The sequence below is a fragment of the Lampris incognitus genome, chromosome 10 (genome assembly GCF_029633865.1).
Source record: "Lampris incognitus isolate fLamInc1 chromosome 10, fLamInc1.hap2, whole genome shotgun sequence".
In the NCBI taxonomy this organism is placed as follows: Eukaryota; Metazoa; Chordata; class Actinopteri; order Lampriformes; family Lampridae; genus Lampris; species Lampris incognitus.
Genome location: NC_079220.1, coordinates 52,926,294 through 52,944,223, shown reverse-complemented (window position 1 = coordinate 52,944,223; position 17,930 = coordinate 52,926,294). Strand labels below are relative to the sequence as shown.

Here is a 17,930-nt window from a genome sequence, read left to right as displayed (position 1 = left end):
CTGTGACCGTCCGTCACTGCCCACGTCAATCAGCGAAACGACGTGTGTGTTGCTCCTTGAAATGATCACAACTTCGAAATGACGAGAGAGATTAATCATGACCCACGTGATTCAGGGGGCCTCAAATCTACTATGGGGGGTTGTCACACCATCTTTCTCTTTGTGCCGTTTTTATGGGCAAATGTGTCCATAAAACTGTTATGACTTGGGGGGGGGGGGGTAATTTAAAGACATGAAACATGGCCAAGTCAAGTCAAGTCAGTTGTATTTGTACAGCCCAATATCACAAATTACAAATTTGCCTCAGTGGGCTGAACAGCAACACGACATCCTGCCCTTAGACCCTCTCATCGGATAAGGAACAACTCCCTAAAAAAAAAACCCTTTAACAGGGAGAAAAAATGGGCAGAGACCTCAGGTCCGTGGTCCGTGTTGTTCAGGGGCCTCAAATCTCAAACCAGCATTTCTTTGCCTACTTTGTTCGGTTTTCACAAGAACATGGTTCCATAAAACTGTTATAACTTCGTAATGGCATAATTTAGAGATGTGGACGCCAACCCATGCTGTTTCAAGGGACTCAAATCTACAATGGGCGTTGCTTACTTTCACAGCCTTGGTTCAGTATTTATTAAGACATGCTTCCATAAAACTTCAGGAAACGTCCCTCTAAACACCAAACAAAGAGAAATATCCTAAAACTGTGAACCGTGGTCCCTTTCAACAGTCACTTTGCTTTCAAGCGAGTAAGTGTCCCAAGAATTCGCCAAATGAGAGGTCACAAAAACTTGTTTTAAATTTCCTGCCTTGCTTGGCATCCTTCCAAGAAGAGTGGGCCTGTGTGTTACGGCATGCGGGGAGGATATTCCCTAAAGGTGACTCAATCAGACACACAGTGTATTAGTGACAGCTGAATGGAAGCATGCCTGACATTCCTGGTCTCCCTCAACAAAATATTTGAACAGAAATTTTGAACGCCTCTCAATATCCCTCTTAACAGAGGCTGCATTCATGGGCCACAGTCTTCCCTGGAAGTCAAATGCATACACAGGAAGGGATGCAAGATGCTTTTTTTAGACTGATTTTGCAGAGCCGCATTGACAGTCGTTAGTCTCTCACCGGCTCACAACAACACCTAACACAGGCCTCTGAGCAACTGACAGAGGCATTGACCACCATCTGACCCATTCAAAGCCGCAAGATCCTGCAGCGATAACTCGATTTGCAATCAAGTGCCTGTGTGTATGTTGATGTTCACTGATAAGAGGCACCAGCGCCTTGCCAAGGCTGTCCCTTTCTGGCCGAGTTTATCACGTAATCCCCCTGGTGTGGAGGTTTAGTGGAGTATTTACGGCTGGTTGAGAGCAGGGTAGAGAAACTTCCTGTTATGTAAAAGCTATTAGCAGGCTGGGGAAACAGCCATCCATCTATCCATTATCTGAACCGCTTATCCTACTGTCAACGGTCACGGGGATGCTGGAGCCTATTCCAGCAGCAATTGGGCAGCAGGCGGGGAGACACGCTGGATAGGCCACCAGGCCATCACAGGGCCCACACACACCTAGGGACAATTTAGTACAGCCAAGTCACCTGACTTTACATGTCTCTGGACTGTGGGAGGAAACCGGAGCCCCCGGAAGAAACCCACACAGACACGGGGAGAACATGCAAACTCCACACAGAGGACGACCCGGGATGACCCACCAAGGTTGGACTACCCCGGGGCTCGAACTCAGGACCTTCTTGCTGTGAGGCGACCGCGTTAACCACTGCGCCACCGTGTCCCCAGCTGGGGAAACAACGCCTCATTAAAGTCCTCGTTAAACCTGTCTTTCGGTATTGTGTTTACATCGGCACCTGGGTCCAGTTTAAACTTTAGTTTGTATCTTCGTGGTTCCAACTCAGATTCAGGAAATGCTTAACTCTTGTTATGACCAATGTGTTTCAGAATCAGCATCAGAATACTTCACTCATCCCTCATTGTCACTGTGCTCCCGCGCACAATATCCACACGTCTTATTACTGTAACCGGTTATTTTGTTGCCCGGTGCGGGATTCGACACGAGGTGTACTGCACCACAAGGCCTGAGGACATTAGCTCGACGTGCTGTCGGAACTTTCGCCACGCGTCCGGCAGGCTCGTCGAATCCCAATCCATCCTAGGGCTCGGAACACTGTAAGAGTCCGGCTCCTTTTCCTTTGTAGTGAGTTCGATCAGCTGCGCTGACACCATGTATTATTTGTGTGTCAACAAATCTCTCAAAGGCGTTCTACAAACTGTTTCCTTTTTATTAACCCTCACTCCGGAAATCGCTAATCCGGGTACCTTGACAACAGGCCGCCAGGAGAGGGCGATAGAAAACCCAAGCCGCACTGCATTAGATACGCAGCCTAGCCGTAGCTACGATGCCCAAAAGTGGCTGTGTGGTGGACTGTACTGTTAACAAGGAAAACAACCCAAATATTGTTTTTTTTTGTATTGCCTAAAAGGCAGAAGGAGGGAGAACAACGATTGAAATGGCTCCAGGCGATCAGAAGGAAAGACAAGGATGGACAACTTTGGGATCCTGACAGCAAACATGTTTACGTCTGCGGTCTGCACTTCATCACTGGTAATGTTAGCTAGTTTAGCTAGTAGCTAATAATAGGTGACGTCTATTCTACATTTTATAATCACCAAAATGTCAAGTTAGAATGCCAATAGATCAGTGGGCCCAGATGGGAAAACGAATTTAGTCAGTGTAATAGGCTAGCTACCTTGAACGAGATGTAGCCGAGCTAGCTAGGCTACAACCCGCATAATGTTGGCTACACTGTAGTCTCCCTCGCCAGACTCCCTTCAGCTGTAGCAGCTAGATGTGAAACTCCGTTGCGGGGTAGGTTGATTCATCTCCCTCTTCCTCCCCCCCCTTGCCTTCCCTCCTCCACTCAGGGGCGGATCTACAGGGTGGCAAGGGGTGGCAGCTGCCACCTCTGGGACACAGTCTTGCCACCCCTGTTGCCAACCCATTTATAAATCAGATAATATGTTTTTAAAGTATATTTTATGTACATGCATGGTGAAGGTCAATGAGACCCGCGCCAAACTCATCTCAAACAGAAGTCGCCGATTTAGAATCCCCCCCTCCCCCCTGACAGGCGCGGATCTACAGGGTGGCAAGGGGTGGCAGCTGCCACCTCTGGGACACAGTCTTGCCACCCCTTTGCCACCCCAGGAAAACATTTCTAGATCCACCACTGCCTCCACTCATATTTTCTAAGACCCGCTCTGGCCCCTGCCTCACCTCCTCCCCTTCCCCTCTCTCGCCCTCCCTGGAACAGTTTGGTCTGGCGCAGGTTGAGCCGGTGGCTATATGGAATTCCACAGTTAGCTAAACCTATCTGAATGGGATCACATTCTTCAAACCCATATGTATTTTTATCCATTAAAAATCATAAAATGGTCCCTCCCCCCTGAATATTTGGTCACGTGCTCAATTTTGTTTGTCTTTCCTAGAAACAAGGGGTAACTACCTCGGTCTCCCTTACCCAGTTAAAATACAAACATTGTTATCACATTATTATTGTCCTCCTTACTGAGTAGTATATCGTGCATCATTGTATGCAGTCATGTGTAATCCAGTAAAAAGTAATAATTGAATAAAATGCAAACATTTGTTGAAAATGTAGCCTAGTTCCTATGTCTTTTCCCCATGGCTGCTCTAGGTCATGATGTGTGATTTAATGTTTGCCTTTTATCATTTAAGGGTGTAATGCATGAGTGGGGTTATTAACCCATTCCCCTGTGCGACTGAAAGGACACTGGCCACCGACACTGCGAATTTTTCGCAAATATCGGTTCTTGTCCGCAGCAGCCAACGTAGCGACATAGTCAGCCATTTAAACCGTGTTCAAACTTGCCGGCTTCTATCCCCCTCTAGCGCCCCCCCCCCCGCTCTAACGTTCGAACGCGGAAGTGCAGTGGTCTATTGCCTACGCAAGTACATATACGTCATATCCTGTCGGATCAACCGTAACATGATTGGTTACAGAAATACTGCACTGACCACAGAGCCCTAGAAAGAGAGAGTTGCGTCAACTCCGTAGACGTCAATGGGCCAATTATTTAACAGCAATGGCGGATCATGGGAGCCCCGGATAGTTCCAAGCAGTGCGACCCGGGGCAATAGGATTTCTATGGCGAAAGTGTGTTTCTCGCATTAATCAAAGGTTAAGTTACAGGTAAGAAGCTACAGTTGACATTTTAATGATGACCATTTTACAAGCACGTTTGAATCAAATTAACGATGTAATTTAAAGCGTGACAGCTCGTCAATTCCTACAATGCGCATAGAATATGTGTCACGTTGGAATATATCTCTATATATCTATATATAAATGTAAAAATCTGAAAATATTGGTTAGTAGTTACCAGAAATCGCGGCTAAGCAGTTCATTTAAATGACCCGCCAAGCTTCATTTGGATCTATTCGGCGGCTACATGAACCACGTGACCCTCTCGCGTTCTGACCCCCTCATTGACGCAACTCTCTCTTTCTAGGGCTCTGACTGACCAAGCGTTTCTGCTCCTGAGACTGTCTTCAGTCCACGTAATTCACACACAGGGGGCAGAGCTATGGCTGTGTGCATACTTTGAGCCAGGAAAGGAATTGAGACTGCAAGTTGATGCATCCAAGAGTGGCCTCGGAGCAGTACTCTTGTAGGAAGGTAGGCCAGTTGCATATGCTTCAAAGTCATTAAATAAGTCTGAAGAAAACTACACTCAAATGGAAAAGGAGCTTTACGCAGTCCTCTTTGGGTGTAAGCGTTTCCACCAATATGTATATGGTCGCCATGTAGTCATCGAGTCTGACCACAAGCCTCTCGAGTCAATACTGAGAAACCCCCTTGCAGCAGCACCTGTGCGACTTCAACTACAAAGGTATGACATTACTATCCACACTGCATGGATAAAGATATTTCAGTTGCAGACACGTTGTCTAGAAAGTCAGTTGTCACCGATGAGACCAATCTGAGTGAAAACATGGATGCCCAAGTACACACGCTCATGAGAAACATACCTGTGAGCGACAGCAAGCTTATAGAAATCCAGGCAGCTACAACTCAAGACATACAGTTCTTTGTGTTAAAGCAGGTGATTCAGGTCGGCTAGCCTGAGTCAAGAAAGAAGTGTCCACCCAGTGTTGCTGAATACTGGAATCATAGAGACAAGATCACAGAAATCAACGATGTGCTGTTCAAAGGTGAGAAAATCGTCATTCCACACATACTACGAGAAGAAATTCTAAAGCACATACACACAGGACACATGGGAATGGAGAAGGTAAACAAATCGAATCAGAATACTTTATTCATCCCGGGGGGGAAATTGGGTTCTATTACAGACACTCACGCTCTAATAAGAAAAAAACTAACAGGATAACAAGACAATAGAAACAAATAGAAACAAGAAAAACAGAAACAAATAGAAATAAAAGATAAAATAGGAAATACAAATAAGAACAAAATGTGTCAACAAGCATTTTGAGCCTAGAGACAAGAGCTAGAGACGTTCTATTTTGGCCAGGCATGAATGCACAGATAGAAGCCATGGTGGAGAGATGTTCCATATGCACAGAGTGCCGCAGCTCAAACACAGAAGAACCAATGGTCTTGCATCCTGTTCCTGAGAGGCCATAGTACGTCATTGGCATGGATTTGTTCACGTAAGAGGGAGAACAGTATATAGTTGTAGATTACTATAGGAGGTACTTTGAGATTGAAAGATTGCGTCACACTACCTCATCTGCAGTCATTCACAAAATGTAAACCATATTCGCTAAGACAAGGCGTACCTGAAAGCGTTATCAGTGGCAATAGTCCTTGCTAGAGCTCCAAGGAATTTAAAAGCATTGCAGAAACATGGGAGTTTAACCATGTCACGTCTAGTCCCCACTATGCACAGAGTAATGGTCTTGCAAAGAACAGTCCAGACAGCCAAGATGATACTGGACAAAGCCAGAGCAGAAAGGAGGGATCCATACCTCAGCTTGCTGGAATACTGCAGCAATCCAGTCGACGGTCTGAAGTCTACAGCCCAGCTGCTAATGAGTCGACGACTGAGATCAGTACTTCCTACTGCAGGTAAACAGCCACAAGTTGTTTGTCGAAAGGCTGTGCATGCCAGGAGAGTGCAGATTTTATTTTAAGAAGGGGGATGTAGTATTCCTGTAACCAATCATGTTACAGTTGATCCGACAGTATATGACGTATAAGTACTTGTGTAGGCAATGAAAAACATGATTAAGAGATTTCCGGAGTGAGGATAATAAAAAGGAATCAGTTTGTTGAACACGTTTGAGAGATTTGTTGATACACAAATAATACAGTCAATGTTAAGGGTGGTCCTGTTGTTAAGGGTGGGGTCGTTTTGTAATTTCATATGGGCAGTACTATAGGCAGAGGCGTGGATGTGCTATGGGTTCTCCAGTCTCACCTGAAGTGGCCAACTTGTATATGGAAGAAGTAACGACCATCCCTGAGCTGAGGGGTGGGAGTGGGGTTAAGAGTACATCTGTCACCATCTTACAATGCTGTGATTGCAAACATTCCCAAATACTCTTTTCTTTCTTTTAAATTTATTTCTAGTTTTCCCCCTTTTCCTACCCGGACCTTCTTGTCGAATAACTCCCCTGGCTCATGTTTCCACAGGAAGGAGATAGTCGTTACACCAGCTTCCTTCAAACTCGTGTCGGGTGCTCTCGCTAATTTACACGGTATAGGCTAGTCCCCGTCGATGCAGAGAACGGAAATGGAGTAGAGAACAGTCAACTGAGCATGCGCGAAATGCTTCTACCATGCCTCCACACGCCCCGCGTAGCATCCAGGCGCTAGGATTCTAGGAAGACCCGCCCCTACTCTGCGTCTGATTCGCTAACTTTAACCCTAACCCCGCCCTAACCCTAACCTTAACCTACCCAAACAGCGGAGGCAACGAGTACTTGCGCATGCTCAGTTGACCGTTCTCTGCATCGACGGGAACTAGCCTCTACCCTATTGGAAACAGTGTTAGACGCAGTCATACAGTCAATCAGTCAGTAAAATGGTCGTCTACTTAGTCCGAGTCGAACCCCCAAACACAAAAAACCCCAAAACCCAAAGACTGCACAGAGTACATCAACTACACATTGCCGTGCACATAGACAGGTGTGTGCTGTTTTGCTCGCTACACCAGCTAAAGAAAAGCAAGGGAAATGGCAAAACTCATTAAGGACACAGCCGGGGGAATATATATATACTTTTTTTTTTTAATGAGAATATATTTATGGGGAGTCCAGGCTTCCTTTGGCCTTCGAGAGAAACTGCCTCTACCAAGGATAACACTTTAGCATACAGAGCTAAGTTACATTAACAAAGGTATGTGGACACCCGAACATCTGGCTGGGCAGGAATTTGACCAACTGACTTGTTGTAAAGGTGGCATCCTATGGGCGGCATGGTGGCGCAGTGGTTAGCGCCGTTGCCTCACAGCAAGAAGGTCCTGGGCTCGAACCCCAGGCTGTCCCAGGTCCTTTCTGTGTGGAGTTTGCATGTTCTCCCTGTGTCTGCGTGGGTTTCCTCTGGGCACTCCGGTTTCCTCCCACCATCAAAAAAGACACGCATCTTAGGTTTAATACTCCAGTGTGTGCCTCTGACCAGGGCAATGGGACGAAATAACTGGAGTTGGTCCCCGGGTGCTGCATGGTGGCTGCCCACTGCTCCTTGCTACACAGCTAGGATGGGTTCACAGTGGCGCCCCCAAGGGGTGGCCACGGCCACCCTGATACTATCCCTGCCCGCCCCCAGCCACGAGTCGCATATGCAGAATATGCTTCTATCTGATATTTTACATTAGGTGCTGTTCATTTAAATCAATGTATATTTTTCTTAACTCTGATATTGACAGTTTTCAACTAGCCTACACAGTACACTACAACAGCATCATAGAATTCCCGACATTCAGTCATGGCTTTTGGTTTTGGTGTGCCACCCCAAGATTTTTAGTGGCCCCATTTGGCCACCCCTATGAACATTTTCTGGGGGCGCCACTGTGGGTTCAACGCAGAGTAAATGTCATTGGTATGTATGTACAAAATGATGAATAGAGAGTATTCTATTCGATGACAGAGACGCGTTGAAAGTCACTGTGCTCTTCAGTATGACCCATTCTACTGCCAGTGTTTGTCTATGGAGACTGCATGGCTGTGTGCTCCATTTTATGACTCGACCAGCAGTGGGTGTTGCTGAAATAGCCGAACCCACCAATCAAAAGGGTGTCTGCGTACTATCAGCCATGTAGTGTGGCTTTGGCATTTTTGCAGATACGATCAAACTTTGGGATTGCATTTCAAGGAGGGCAGACAGGCTGAGACATATTCCTCCACGTGGATGTTTTGTAGTGACCTTATCAAAGGGCCACAATTCAACATTGTGGCTACAGCGCACTACGTTGTCGAGAACGCCAGCCTTGAAACGAATGTCGCTGTTGGTGTGTTGGACACTAGAACACAGCAGAGACTCAGAAACGTTTTGCATGAGTATTTTTACTTTCAAATAACTTGTTAGTCATCATGGAGGACACTTAATGATACAATCAAGCACACTGCTATATGCACCTACCGTTCATCTGCTAATATACTACCTGCCATTATCAAAGTAATACCTTTCTGGTAAACATGACATCATATCGAAAGTAATGGTCCTATAATGTAATTTTAAGTTAAGAGTTAAAAATAAAAACCAGGGGCCTATGTTGACACTTTAGGTTCTACGTATAGTCGTCATTGTAGACTTTAATCTGCAGATAGTAACAACTTGTCCTGATCCAGTTATGCCATGAGTTCGGGTAGTTAGGATTGTCATTCACAGCTTTAATTAAGCCCCACTGATTAAATTAGGCCCCACTATTTACCCACCCCCGCACCCCAGCTATAAAGCCTCATGTGCCATTTCCTCATATAATTGAGAAGTCTTATATAACTTGCTGAAGCTCAACAACTATTGTGCTCTCGAGTTCATCTGATACAACTGGCATTGTGAAAAGTTGAGAAAAATATATTGTTATTGACAACAGCTGGCATTTTGACACTAGCAAGACAAATGTGGGATTGCCTATTCTCTCCTCTGTTTAGGGTACCAAGTAAGAGAACCAACAACCTCAGAAAAAACCACCGATAGTAACATTTTGAAAATGACATGAAATTTGTTCAGACAGGCAAGTTTGTTTTTTTTGTGCTTTTCATTTGCTGCCATTATTTTTCCAATCACCAATTCTGTACATAGTATTCATAATTGCAGAAAAAAGCACCAGATAAACATTCACTTCCAACTCAAATAACAGATCTCCTCTAAACCCGTATTTAGCAACAATATTATAGATCTGGAATACAGTGACAAAACAACTTGTGACAATAAATAGCATTTTATAATGAAAGATACAATGCTTATCTTTTAATCTTTTCTAATACATGTAAACTACAAATAAATAAACAAAAAAAAACAAAAAAAACAACTGTGTTTCAGTCCTAAAAAGTTCTGAGTTCACATTGCAAAGTCTGGATTTGAGTTGCGTTGGCACGGGGTTGCTCTGCTTGTTGACACTTGTCAAAGCCTAAACTGTGAATGGTATGAATCCAGAAAGCATGAAGCTAAATTCTCCACGGACACTTTTCTGGTAACATACCACTGACACATCACTGCTGAGCTAACTACTGTCAACCAACAAACTAACACACGCTGGGGGCTGAGAGCTTAATGTCGCCAATAGCTTAGTCTTTAGCTGCTCAAAAGCTGCCGCCTTTCAGCCGATTACCTTTACAAAGCACGCCATTCAATCCAGTGCCAACATTTGTGTTTACATAATACACAAACAAAGGCCATCTCTCATTTATGAAAGCAAAAGCAGTATACAATGTGGCTTTACTCTCCCAAAACCAAGCACCAAATAATCAGCTGGTCAAAATGTTAATCTTGCATAAACGGGACAAAATGCTGTTGCACAGTAACATAATACTTTGGAGGAGGGGAAAACTTGCATACAGAATACTTGACTGGAAATTTCTGCAAGACTAAAACTAGATTTCTGCCTCGACAATGACTCGCTGTCAGCACGTCAACTTACTTTTCAAGTCAATGAGTTTTCTTGCATTAGACGGCCGTTTGGTGGCAGGACTTGCACAGTGCACTCACTGTCACGTGACTGGTGTGAATGTACTCTTCAACCACACGTTTTCATTATGGACGGATAAAAGAAAAAGATGAAATGTGCTCATCAACAGGTGCAATAGAATGTCTACAGATGACGGGGGGGGGGGGGTATACACACTTCTGACATGGTCCCCTATGGATTTTTAAAATGTCTAAACCAAATGCTCCCCCTTTGACAAAAACTTTTGCTGTGTAAACCTTGTAACAGAGACCTGTTTAATACAACTGATGCTATCCTTTGGCACGGCCCACAAATTAATGTTCCTGACTAGACTGTTTGTTCTTACTCAGGTCCTCTTTGGTCTTCTGGATACATGTGAAGATTTCCTTGAAGAGTGCCTTGTACTCTGGTTGCTGGCCGTCTTCCAAAACCACCGCCAGATCGGACATAGCAGCAGAGCTGGAGAGGCGGCGGCGAATACCGGTGCCGGTACGGGGACTACCATTGGTCTGAACGGCTTTGTGGCTGAGTCCATCTGACCCTTGCTGGTACCGCTGCAGAAGCTCCTCGTATTTCACCTGAAGGACAAAACATGCCAATAAGAGCCCCGAACGCTCAAGAGGATGATGATTTACCACAGGGCTAACATTGTTGTCTATCGTCGTGCATTACTGAATGGTACTGCAGCCTCCACAAATCTTCAGCGGTCACAGATCACATTCTTGGCGGCAAATTTTGTGAATGTTAATTGTCAAGTTTTGTGAGCAGAGCTTGCGTCTGAAAAATATCTCTCTTAATTTCACTTGACACTAAAATAACTTTCGACTACTCCTAGTACATACTAGTAATACACCACCTGCAGTGCACTGTACTGGGCATCCACCTCATTGAGCAGAGAGATCCCTCTCCGTTTCACTGCCTCCGCTCGCCTGATACACATCTCTTCGTGTCCACGCCGAATCTCGTCTGTGTTGGTCCCACCCAAAAAACTGTCGCTGTTGAACCTCTGCCTGCTGTACCTCCCCTGTTCCAGCTCCACTTTCTCCTGCTCCTCACTGTTCCCTGGGCTGGGCTTTTCCTCTTGAGCGAAGAACACTGTATCAGGTAGCAGGAGGCAGTCTGACCGCCTGGCACTGGTGGGAGTAGAGAGGGTGCACAGAGAAATTTACAACGTAGTATTACGAGCAATTAGGCACCACGAATAAATACTACGTTGCCTCAAATCTTGTTATGAAGCTCCGCGCTAACCTGCTGGCACACTCTGCACGCCACAGAAGCCGGAGCTCCTCCACTTCTGTCTCCAGTTCTTTCTGCCTGGCCCGGCAGCCCTCCAACAGGAACAGCCGCTGTTCCAGTGTCCCATTCTCTTTGGCAGTCAACTCTGTCTCCCTCTCTGCAGCTTCCCTGCGCTTCCGCTCTGCGTCTACTTGGCTCTGAAGGGTCTGGATGGAGTGCTGGAGCACTGTGTTCTCCTCTGGGTCCTGGTGTCTGTCCTGGTCATAAAAAGAGCCCTGGGGTGACCAAGGTCGATCTACATGCAGGCCCTCATAGGCAAGGTACCTGAAAATTTTTAAGTAGACAGAAATAGACATTTTTAAATCATCAACGTCAACTCAGACAGGACTTTTTTTTTTTTTTTTAGCAAGAGGCTGACAATACATGAATAACTGATTTTGTATTTCCACATTCAGTGTTGTGCACTGACAGCAGGCATTTAGGCATTTTTAGAACATTTATGAACAAGACAGGGGATGCTGCAGAAATTTGCCATGTTCCTACTGCCATGGCACATCCAGAAAAAATGACTAAAAACCGCACCAAATTATAGAATCCTCAGAAATATCTATCACAGCCTCGTCCGAGTATTACAAGTATGAGGAAACGGCGAATCATTAAGCTCTATAGCACGTTACGTTTACTGTGAGAGGGCAAAAGAGATTGTGGGTCCATTTTATTATTAGATTGTTAAATTATACATGACAATATGTCACAGTACACTTCACTTTAAGGCCCACCACTTAACACTTGTTAGTATGCTGCCAATCATAAAGGGGGATTTAATCCCTTCAACAAAAATCTCTGCTGGGGGATTACATCCAAAAGCCCTGGGCCAGATTATAATGTCTGGCTCTGGGTGACCTGAGGATGTCCAGTCAGCATATGTGGGCTAAAGATTCCAGTGCTGTCAGGGTCAGTGTTTCATCGGGCCATAAACAGAGGAGCACGCCCCGGAAAACTCAGCTCAGTCAGTGAGCTTTATTCCTCAAAAGCACTTACAATCATACAATTTGTGTACATACATAACGCATACATGCCTGATGTACACTTGCATGCCAAATGTACATACCAATCTGACACTAACGGAAAGGTGGGAAGTCAGAACCTGATGTAGAAGTCTCATGCACATTTTAAGGAATCTTTTCTTTTGGTCTCGGTGCAAACTGTTAAGAAGTCAACAAGCAGCACATTCCAGTCTGAGGAAATTCGTGTTATAAAACATCCTGGTGGACTTCCTGTGCTTCTCATTGTTTGTGCGTGTCGTGCAGTTTCCTTCTTGAGAACCGCTGCTCTTTGAAACAAATCTGTTTTTAGTTATCTTAGAGGAAATTGTGAGCTCTCTCTCACAAACGCACACACCTGTCATGGTGGAGGTCATACAGCTCCTTGAGACAGGACACACTCTGCGCTCCGAGGTGGCGTCTCTGCTCCGCCAGCTCCCTTTTATTCCGTTCTGCTTGAGCGGTCCTCAGTTCCTCCACCTGTGACTGCATGTCGTCCATGTGGGTCTGCAGCCCTTCAATGATCTCTGTCAGACTATGCAGAAAAGAGAAAACGGTATGTGATGTTCAGGCCATGCAAGTGCAAGAAGTTATCTTAAATTAAGGAAATGAAACAAAATCTGCATCACGCTGCAGGGCACTAAACAGATTCCCTGAACAACTGGTTGGCAAATTACTATAATAGAGTTGGTGGCACAGACCTTTCGATCTTCTGCTGGGCCAGGCGATTGTCTTGCACCAGTCTGCGGTTGCCCTGCTCCAGGTCTCTGGCTGCCACGTCGAGCTGCTCATAAACCTTTGCATGCTGGTCATTCATCTGACGCAGCAAATCCACCTGTTTGGTCAGATACTGGCGTAAAAGGAAAAGGGGAGAGAGGTTGGAAAGTCAAGATTGAAGACACACAGACTGGGACTGCACAATTCTGTGCATGTCGTTGACATTTATCCATGGTAAATCTCACAGGCATCGTGAAAAATATGCCATTGTCAATAGCACACGGCAACAAACAGGAAACTGGTATGACCGCTGCAGTAGAAACTGGAAGTCAGTGGACTACAGTTATGCACAGAGTCGATTTGTGTCTGTAGAGACGCCCGACCAAGCCGAAGGTAACACGAGGATTCGAAACGGCGATCCCCGTGTTGGTAGGCAATGGAATAGACTGCCATGCTACCCAAATGCCCCATCTACCATTTTCAAACATCCACAGTAGACTTTTGAGGCAGGCTGACTGAAGGCAAACAAGTATCCGGGCATGGATATTGTGTTTTTGTTTTCCCCCAAACTTGGTCATCGTCCGATTATTTTGGTGCAAAATCCATGATCAGAAAACTTTGGTGTCATTGATTGATGATGATGATGATGAAACTACATGTTCACTGACACGATTACCAAAGGTTTTGGAAAGAGCAGGCAGGGCAAAAAAGCTTGAAAAGCCTCTGTATTACTAAGAGTGAAAAAAAAAATGTATTGAAGCATTTTGCCGCCTTTGCGTATTGATGCGAATCAGGACAGGAAGGTCATTCACAGCAAGAGGAATGCATGAGATTAAGTGCCTAGATAAGCATCAGAACGATCAAATTAGAAAAACTGTGGTGACCGAGCAAGCTAAAGACAGACGGGGGGTGCAGAAGAGAGTGCAGGCAGGGTGGAGTGGGTGGAGAAGAGTGTCCAGAGTGATTTGCAACAGAAGGGTACCAGCAAGACTTAAAAGGAAGGTTTACAAGATGGTTGTGAGACCAGCTATGTTATATGGTTTGGAGACGGTGGCACTGACGAAAAGACAGGAGGTGGAGCTGGAGGTGGCAGAGTTGAAGATGATAAGATTTTCATTGGGAGTGACGAAGGAGGACAGGGTTAGGAACGAGTATATCAGAGGGACAGCTCAGGTTGGACGGTTTGGAGACAAAGCAAGAGAGGCAAGATTGAGATGGTTTGGACATGTGTGGAGGAGAGATGCTGGGTATATTGGAAGAAGGATGCTGAATATGGAGCTGCCAGGGAAGAGAAGAAGAGGAAGGCCAAAGAGGAGGTTTATGGATGTGGTGAGGGAGGACATGCAGGTGGCTGTTGTAACAGGGGAAGATGCAGAGGACAGGAAGAGATGGAAACAGATGATCCGCTGTGGCGCCCCCTAGCGAGAGCAGCTGAAAGTAGTAGCAGATATTGGTGAAAGGTGCAAAAGGTCCCTCCGCTTCACTCCTTTGCACAAGAGGGGCTGGGGGCTCTCACATCTGACCTGTCATACATGCAGTATACATGGATCTGTCATGCATGCAGCTGTCATACATGAGATAACCGAGGCCCATAAGAACACACCGATATCCTCTCAAAAGAGGCAGCACTGCATATTTACACAACCTATAATTTATTTATTTTTTGCTCTCCAACTAGATCATGAGTACTGGGACTTGTCCTATGTAAACAGATCCGGTTACAACTATGAGTGGATCTGCCCAGGCTTAGCAGAAGTTATTGGCCGCACTCTTTACTGCATAGCTTTCTGAAGACTGGGACTGTGAATATTCTTTTTAGGGAGAACAGCATCAAACATGCACAAAATATATGTCTGGTTGAATACTTCCAGGAGTTGATGCAGACTAAACAGAAAATACCGATTCATTAGTGATAACTTAAATTCAGCAATGAAAGATCATGAGTTAAAAAAAAAAGATCTCAAAATGAAAGTCGCAGCTGCCATAGTGTCTGTACAAGAGCCGAGTCCGACTCGACACTGAGAAACTACATTCTACCATGGTGCTACTGAGTAAATGTTATATGTGTACATATTGAGTTCAAGATACCAGTAAACCACCACTTCTGTTAAAATTAAGTCTTTCCTCTTTCGAAAAATTTGCTTAAACAGTAGCAGAGTAAACAATAACTCAACAAAAGTAGGACTTGTCTAAAAGACCGCCATTGACAATAGTGGGAAAAGTAAGACCGAGGTTGAACGCTTATAGACACGGGTCAACGAAATGACTGGGATTACCCTTTCAAACTCGGTAAGCGCTCGAGCCGTTGGTCGTCTGCCTGCAGCGTAAACAAATTAAGGTTCTTAACTTTCTCGAGCCGCTGCCAGCTGAAGCCATGTCCTGTAACCCAAATAGATCGGCAGCGTCTGGACGCACCCCGTCCAAGTGTCGAGTGAAAACTGGATCGGACACCGTTTGAACTGTTTGAAAGTGATCATTATCCCAAGTAAAGACACAACTCTGTGCCAGCCCACAAGTAGGCTACTGCAGTAAGCCATTATGGTGAACCAACAGACAGACTGACAAAACGTACATAGTAACTCTCGTATTTTAGCATATCCAGGAGTTAGATAATCCATACAACGCTCAATGCTGAAACCACTCATTTGTAAAAGCCCAATAAATAATAAACAGTCAGTGCATTGTCCTTCAGGCCGTTGATTAACTACAAGCCAACAAATACCAACAGCTCACGTAAGAATCTGGCCACTGGAAACTGCTCTGCCAAAAGAGGGTTTATAATAATCCTCAGTGAACGTTTCTTTAGAATTAAACTGATTTCCATCCAACAAGATGCACTGTGCAAAAGACTATTCAGGTCACCGGTCGGTCAAGATGAAGTTTTACTCCGTCCTATTCAAGATTGAGAGAATTTCGCAGTGAGAATTCCCTGCTAAGGAAGGAGACTTTATCCAAACATGAACTTTTCTCACCGATTCAACTTCCACTGAAGTTAAATGAAGTCGTTAAATTCACAATTTTGGCTTAATAAGCAGCTAATTGCAATATGCAGACAAGAGAAACAGACTTTGGAGCCTTTTGTCTATGTAGTGGCTGGAGGAATGCAATGACATACAAGTTTTCATGACCACGTGATTGTCAACAATCTCGTTTTTCGAGGGAATTACACTGTTGTAAATGAGAGCGGTTGATTTGATACGAAAATGTATGTTTTGGCGTGATGAAATGGGTGCGTCTCACTAGATGTTTGCCCTCACTAGAATGACCGTGGCGCGGCTGTACTGAGAAAAAAGGACATTTCTGTCTATTCCTTACCTCTATCTCCTGCAGCTGTTCCTGGTTGGTGGCATACATCTGCTGCAGGGCCTGCTCCAGTTCGTGGTTCCGGTCCAGTAAAGTCTTCCCCAGCTGTGCTGCCAAATGGAGATCTGCAAACACATCGGCAAACGTAAAACACTGGTAAGAGGACAGGTTGAATGACCAAACACAGACTGAAACATACGAGGAGAAGTATAAACACACAGTGGTACACGGAAAACGCCGTCTTAAATTTCTCCAGCAACTCAGTAAAGAAGTGACCCGTTATTCCTGTTATATCTCCGTTTCCTCTGCACACTGAACTCGGCTGTCACGCTGTCAGTGTTTCATTTTGTAAGATGGGTTTCATGTGAGCAAGCCACGGGAAAAATTACATTATGTGCAAACTCGCCTGGCTGATAAACACACCGTTTCTGACTGTACCATCAGATGATCTCTCACTGTGTCCACCAATGGAGGTGAACCACTGATGAAGACTTACCTCAGATTTAGGGGGAAATAATGTACAGCGCAACACTAATGTCACGTTATCACACATGCAACACCTTGTTTTCTCCAAGGCTAAGTAAGCCCTGTCAAACCACTGTCTATGCAGACTCAAGGAATAACTAGCAATGACTTGTTTCCATGGATTAGTCATTGTGCCAAGTGTGCAACGGGACTTTTTTTGGGGGGGAGGGGGTGGCATTGAAAGGCAAGTTCGTATTGTTAGAAGCTTCAACAACGAGGAACAGCCAGGACACAATAAATATAAACAGTTGGGGGGGGGTTACTGCCTCAGGAAATCCTCGTTGCAGGCAAGTCCCTGGGATATGTCATGCAGCTCCCATTGAAGAAAGTGTCACAAGAGAACGTCAGAGTGTCAACACCATGTTATCTATATGATGTGTGTGTGTGTGTGTGTGTTTTAAGACTCTTGCCCTTTCCACGCCACGCATTTCCCGAAGCTATTTTCTCATTTGTGCTGGCTTACAAATCAGAACACTGTATTCATCCCCGAGGGGACAACCATGAAGTCTCGTTTCCGCTGGCTGTCTTCATCCTATTCTGCACTATTAACCACAGCAGTCGGCTTCACAGCGTGCAGGACGCGCTCTGCCGGCCGGCAGCCGGCAGGGCGCGACCGGCCGGCCGGCTGCCGCGCTCCCCGCTCCTTACCATGTTCAAGGTCCTGTCTGGTGTACCACGACTCCTCGCCCTTCTCAAACTCTTCGTCCAATATCACATCGGTAAGCATTTTCCGGCCGAGAGGAGTCCAACCGACGTTTAAATCTTAACACTTAAGCGTCCCTGAGCAGGACCGGCTGTGTGTCGGGCGTTTCCAGCCGGGTGTGAGGCGCATCCCCCGGCGGCTGGGTTTGTTATCTGGGGCAACGTGGCAGATCTCGCCGAGCGTCAAACCGAATCCGTCCGTCGTCGTGACGGCCAATCATATCGCAGTGGGCGGTACCTAT

General features: G+C 45.5%; 1 protein-coding gene across 2 annotated transcripts; it reads right to left on the bottom strand.

The window, feature by feature from the left end:
• Nucleotides 1-7,452: 7,452 nt before the first annotated feature.
• Nucleotides 7,453-17,833, bottom strand: cdr2a (cerebellar degeneration-related protein 2a). 2 transcript variants are annotated; one of them, XM_056288253.1, is made up of 8 exons: nucleotides 17,635-17,833; nucleotides 16,474-16,586; nucleotides 13,143-13,291; nucleotides 12,800-12,976; nucleotides 11,411-11,722; nucleotides 11,019-11,295; nucleotides 10,509-10,740; nucleotides 7,453-7,612 (listed from the first exon to the last, which is right to left on the bottom strand). In XM_056288253.1, exons 1-8 carry the CDS (start codon nucleotides 17,711-17,713, stop codon nucleotides 7,461-7,463), a joined length of 1,491 nt encoding a protein of 496 aa, XP_056144228.1. In that variant the 5' UTR covers nucleotides 17,714-17,833; the 3' UTR covers nucleotides 7,453-7,460. The 2 variants fall into 2 exon arrangements, with proteins under 2 accessions (XP_056144228.1, XP_056144229.1); XM_056288254.1 differs by lacking the exon at nucleotides 7,453-7,612 and having other exon boundaries at nucleotides 8,539-10,740.
• Nucleotides 17,834-17,930: the final 97 nt, after the last annotated feature.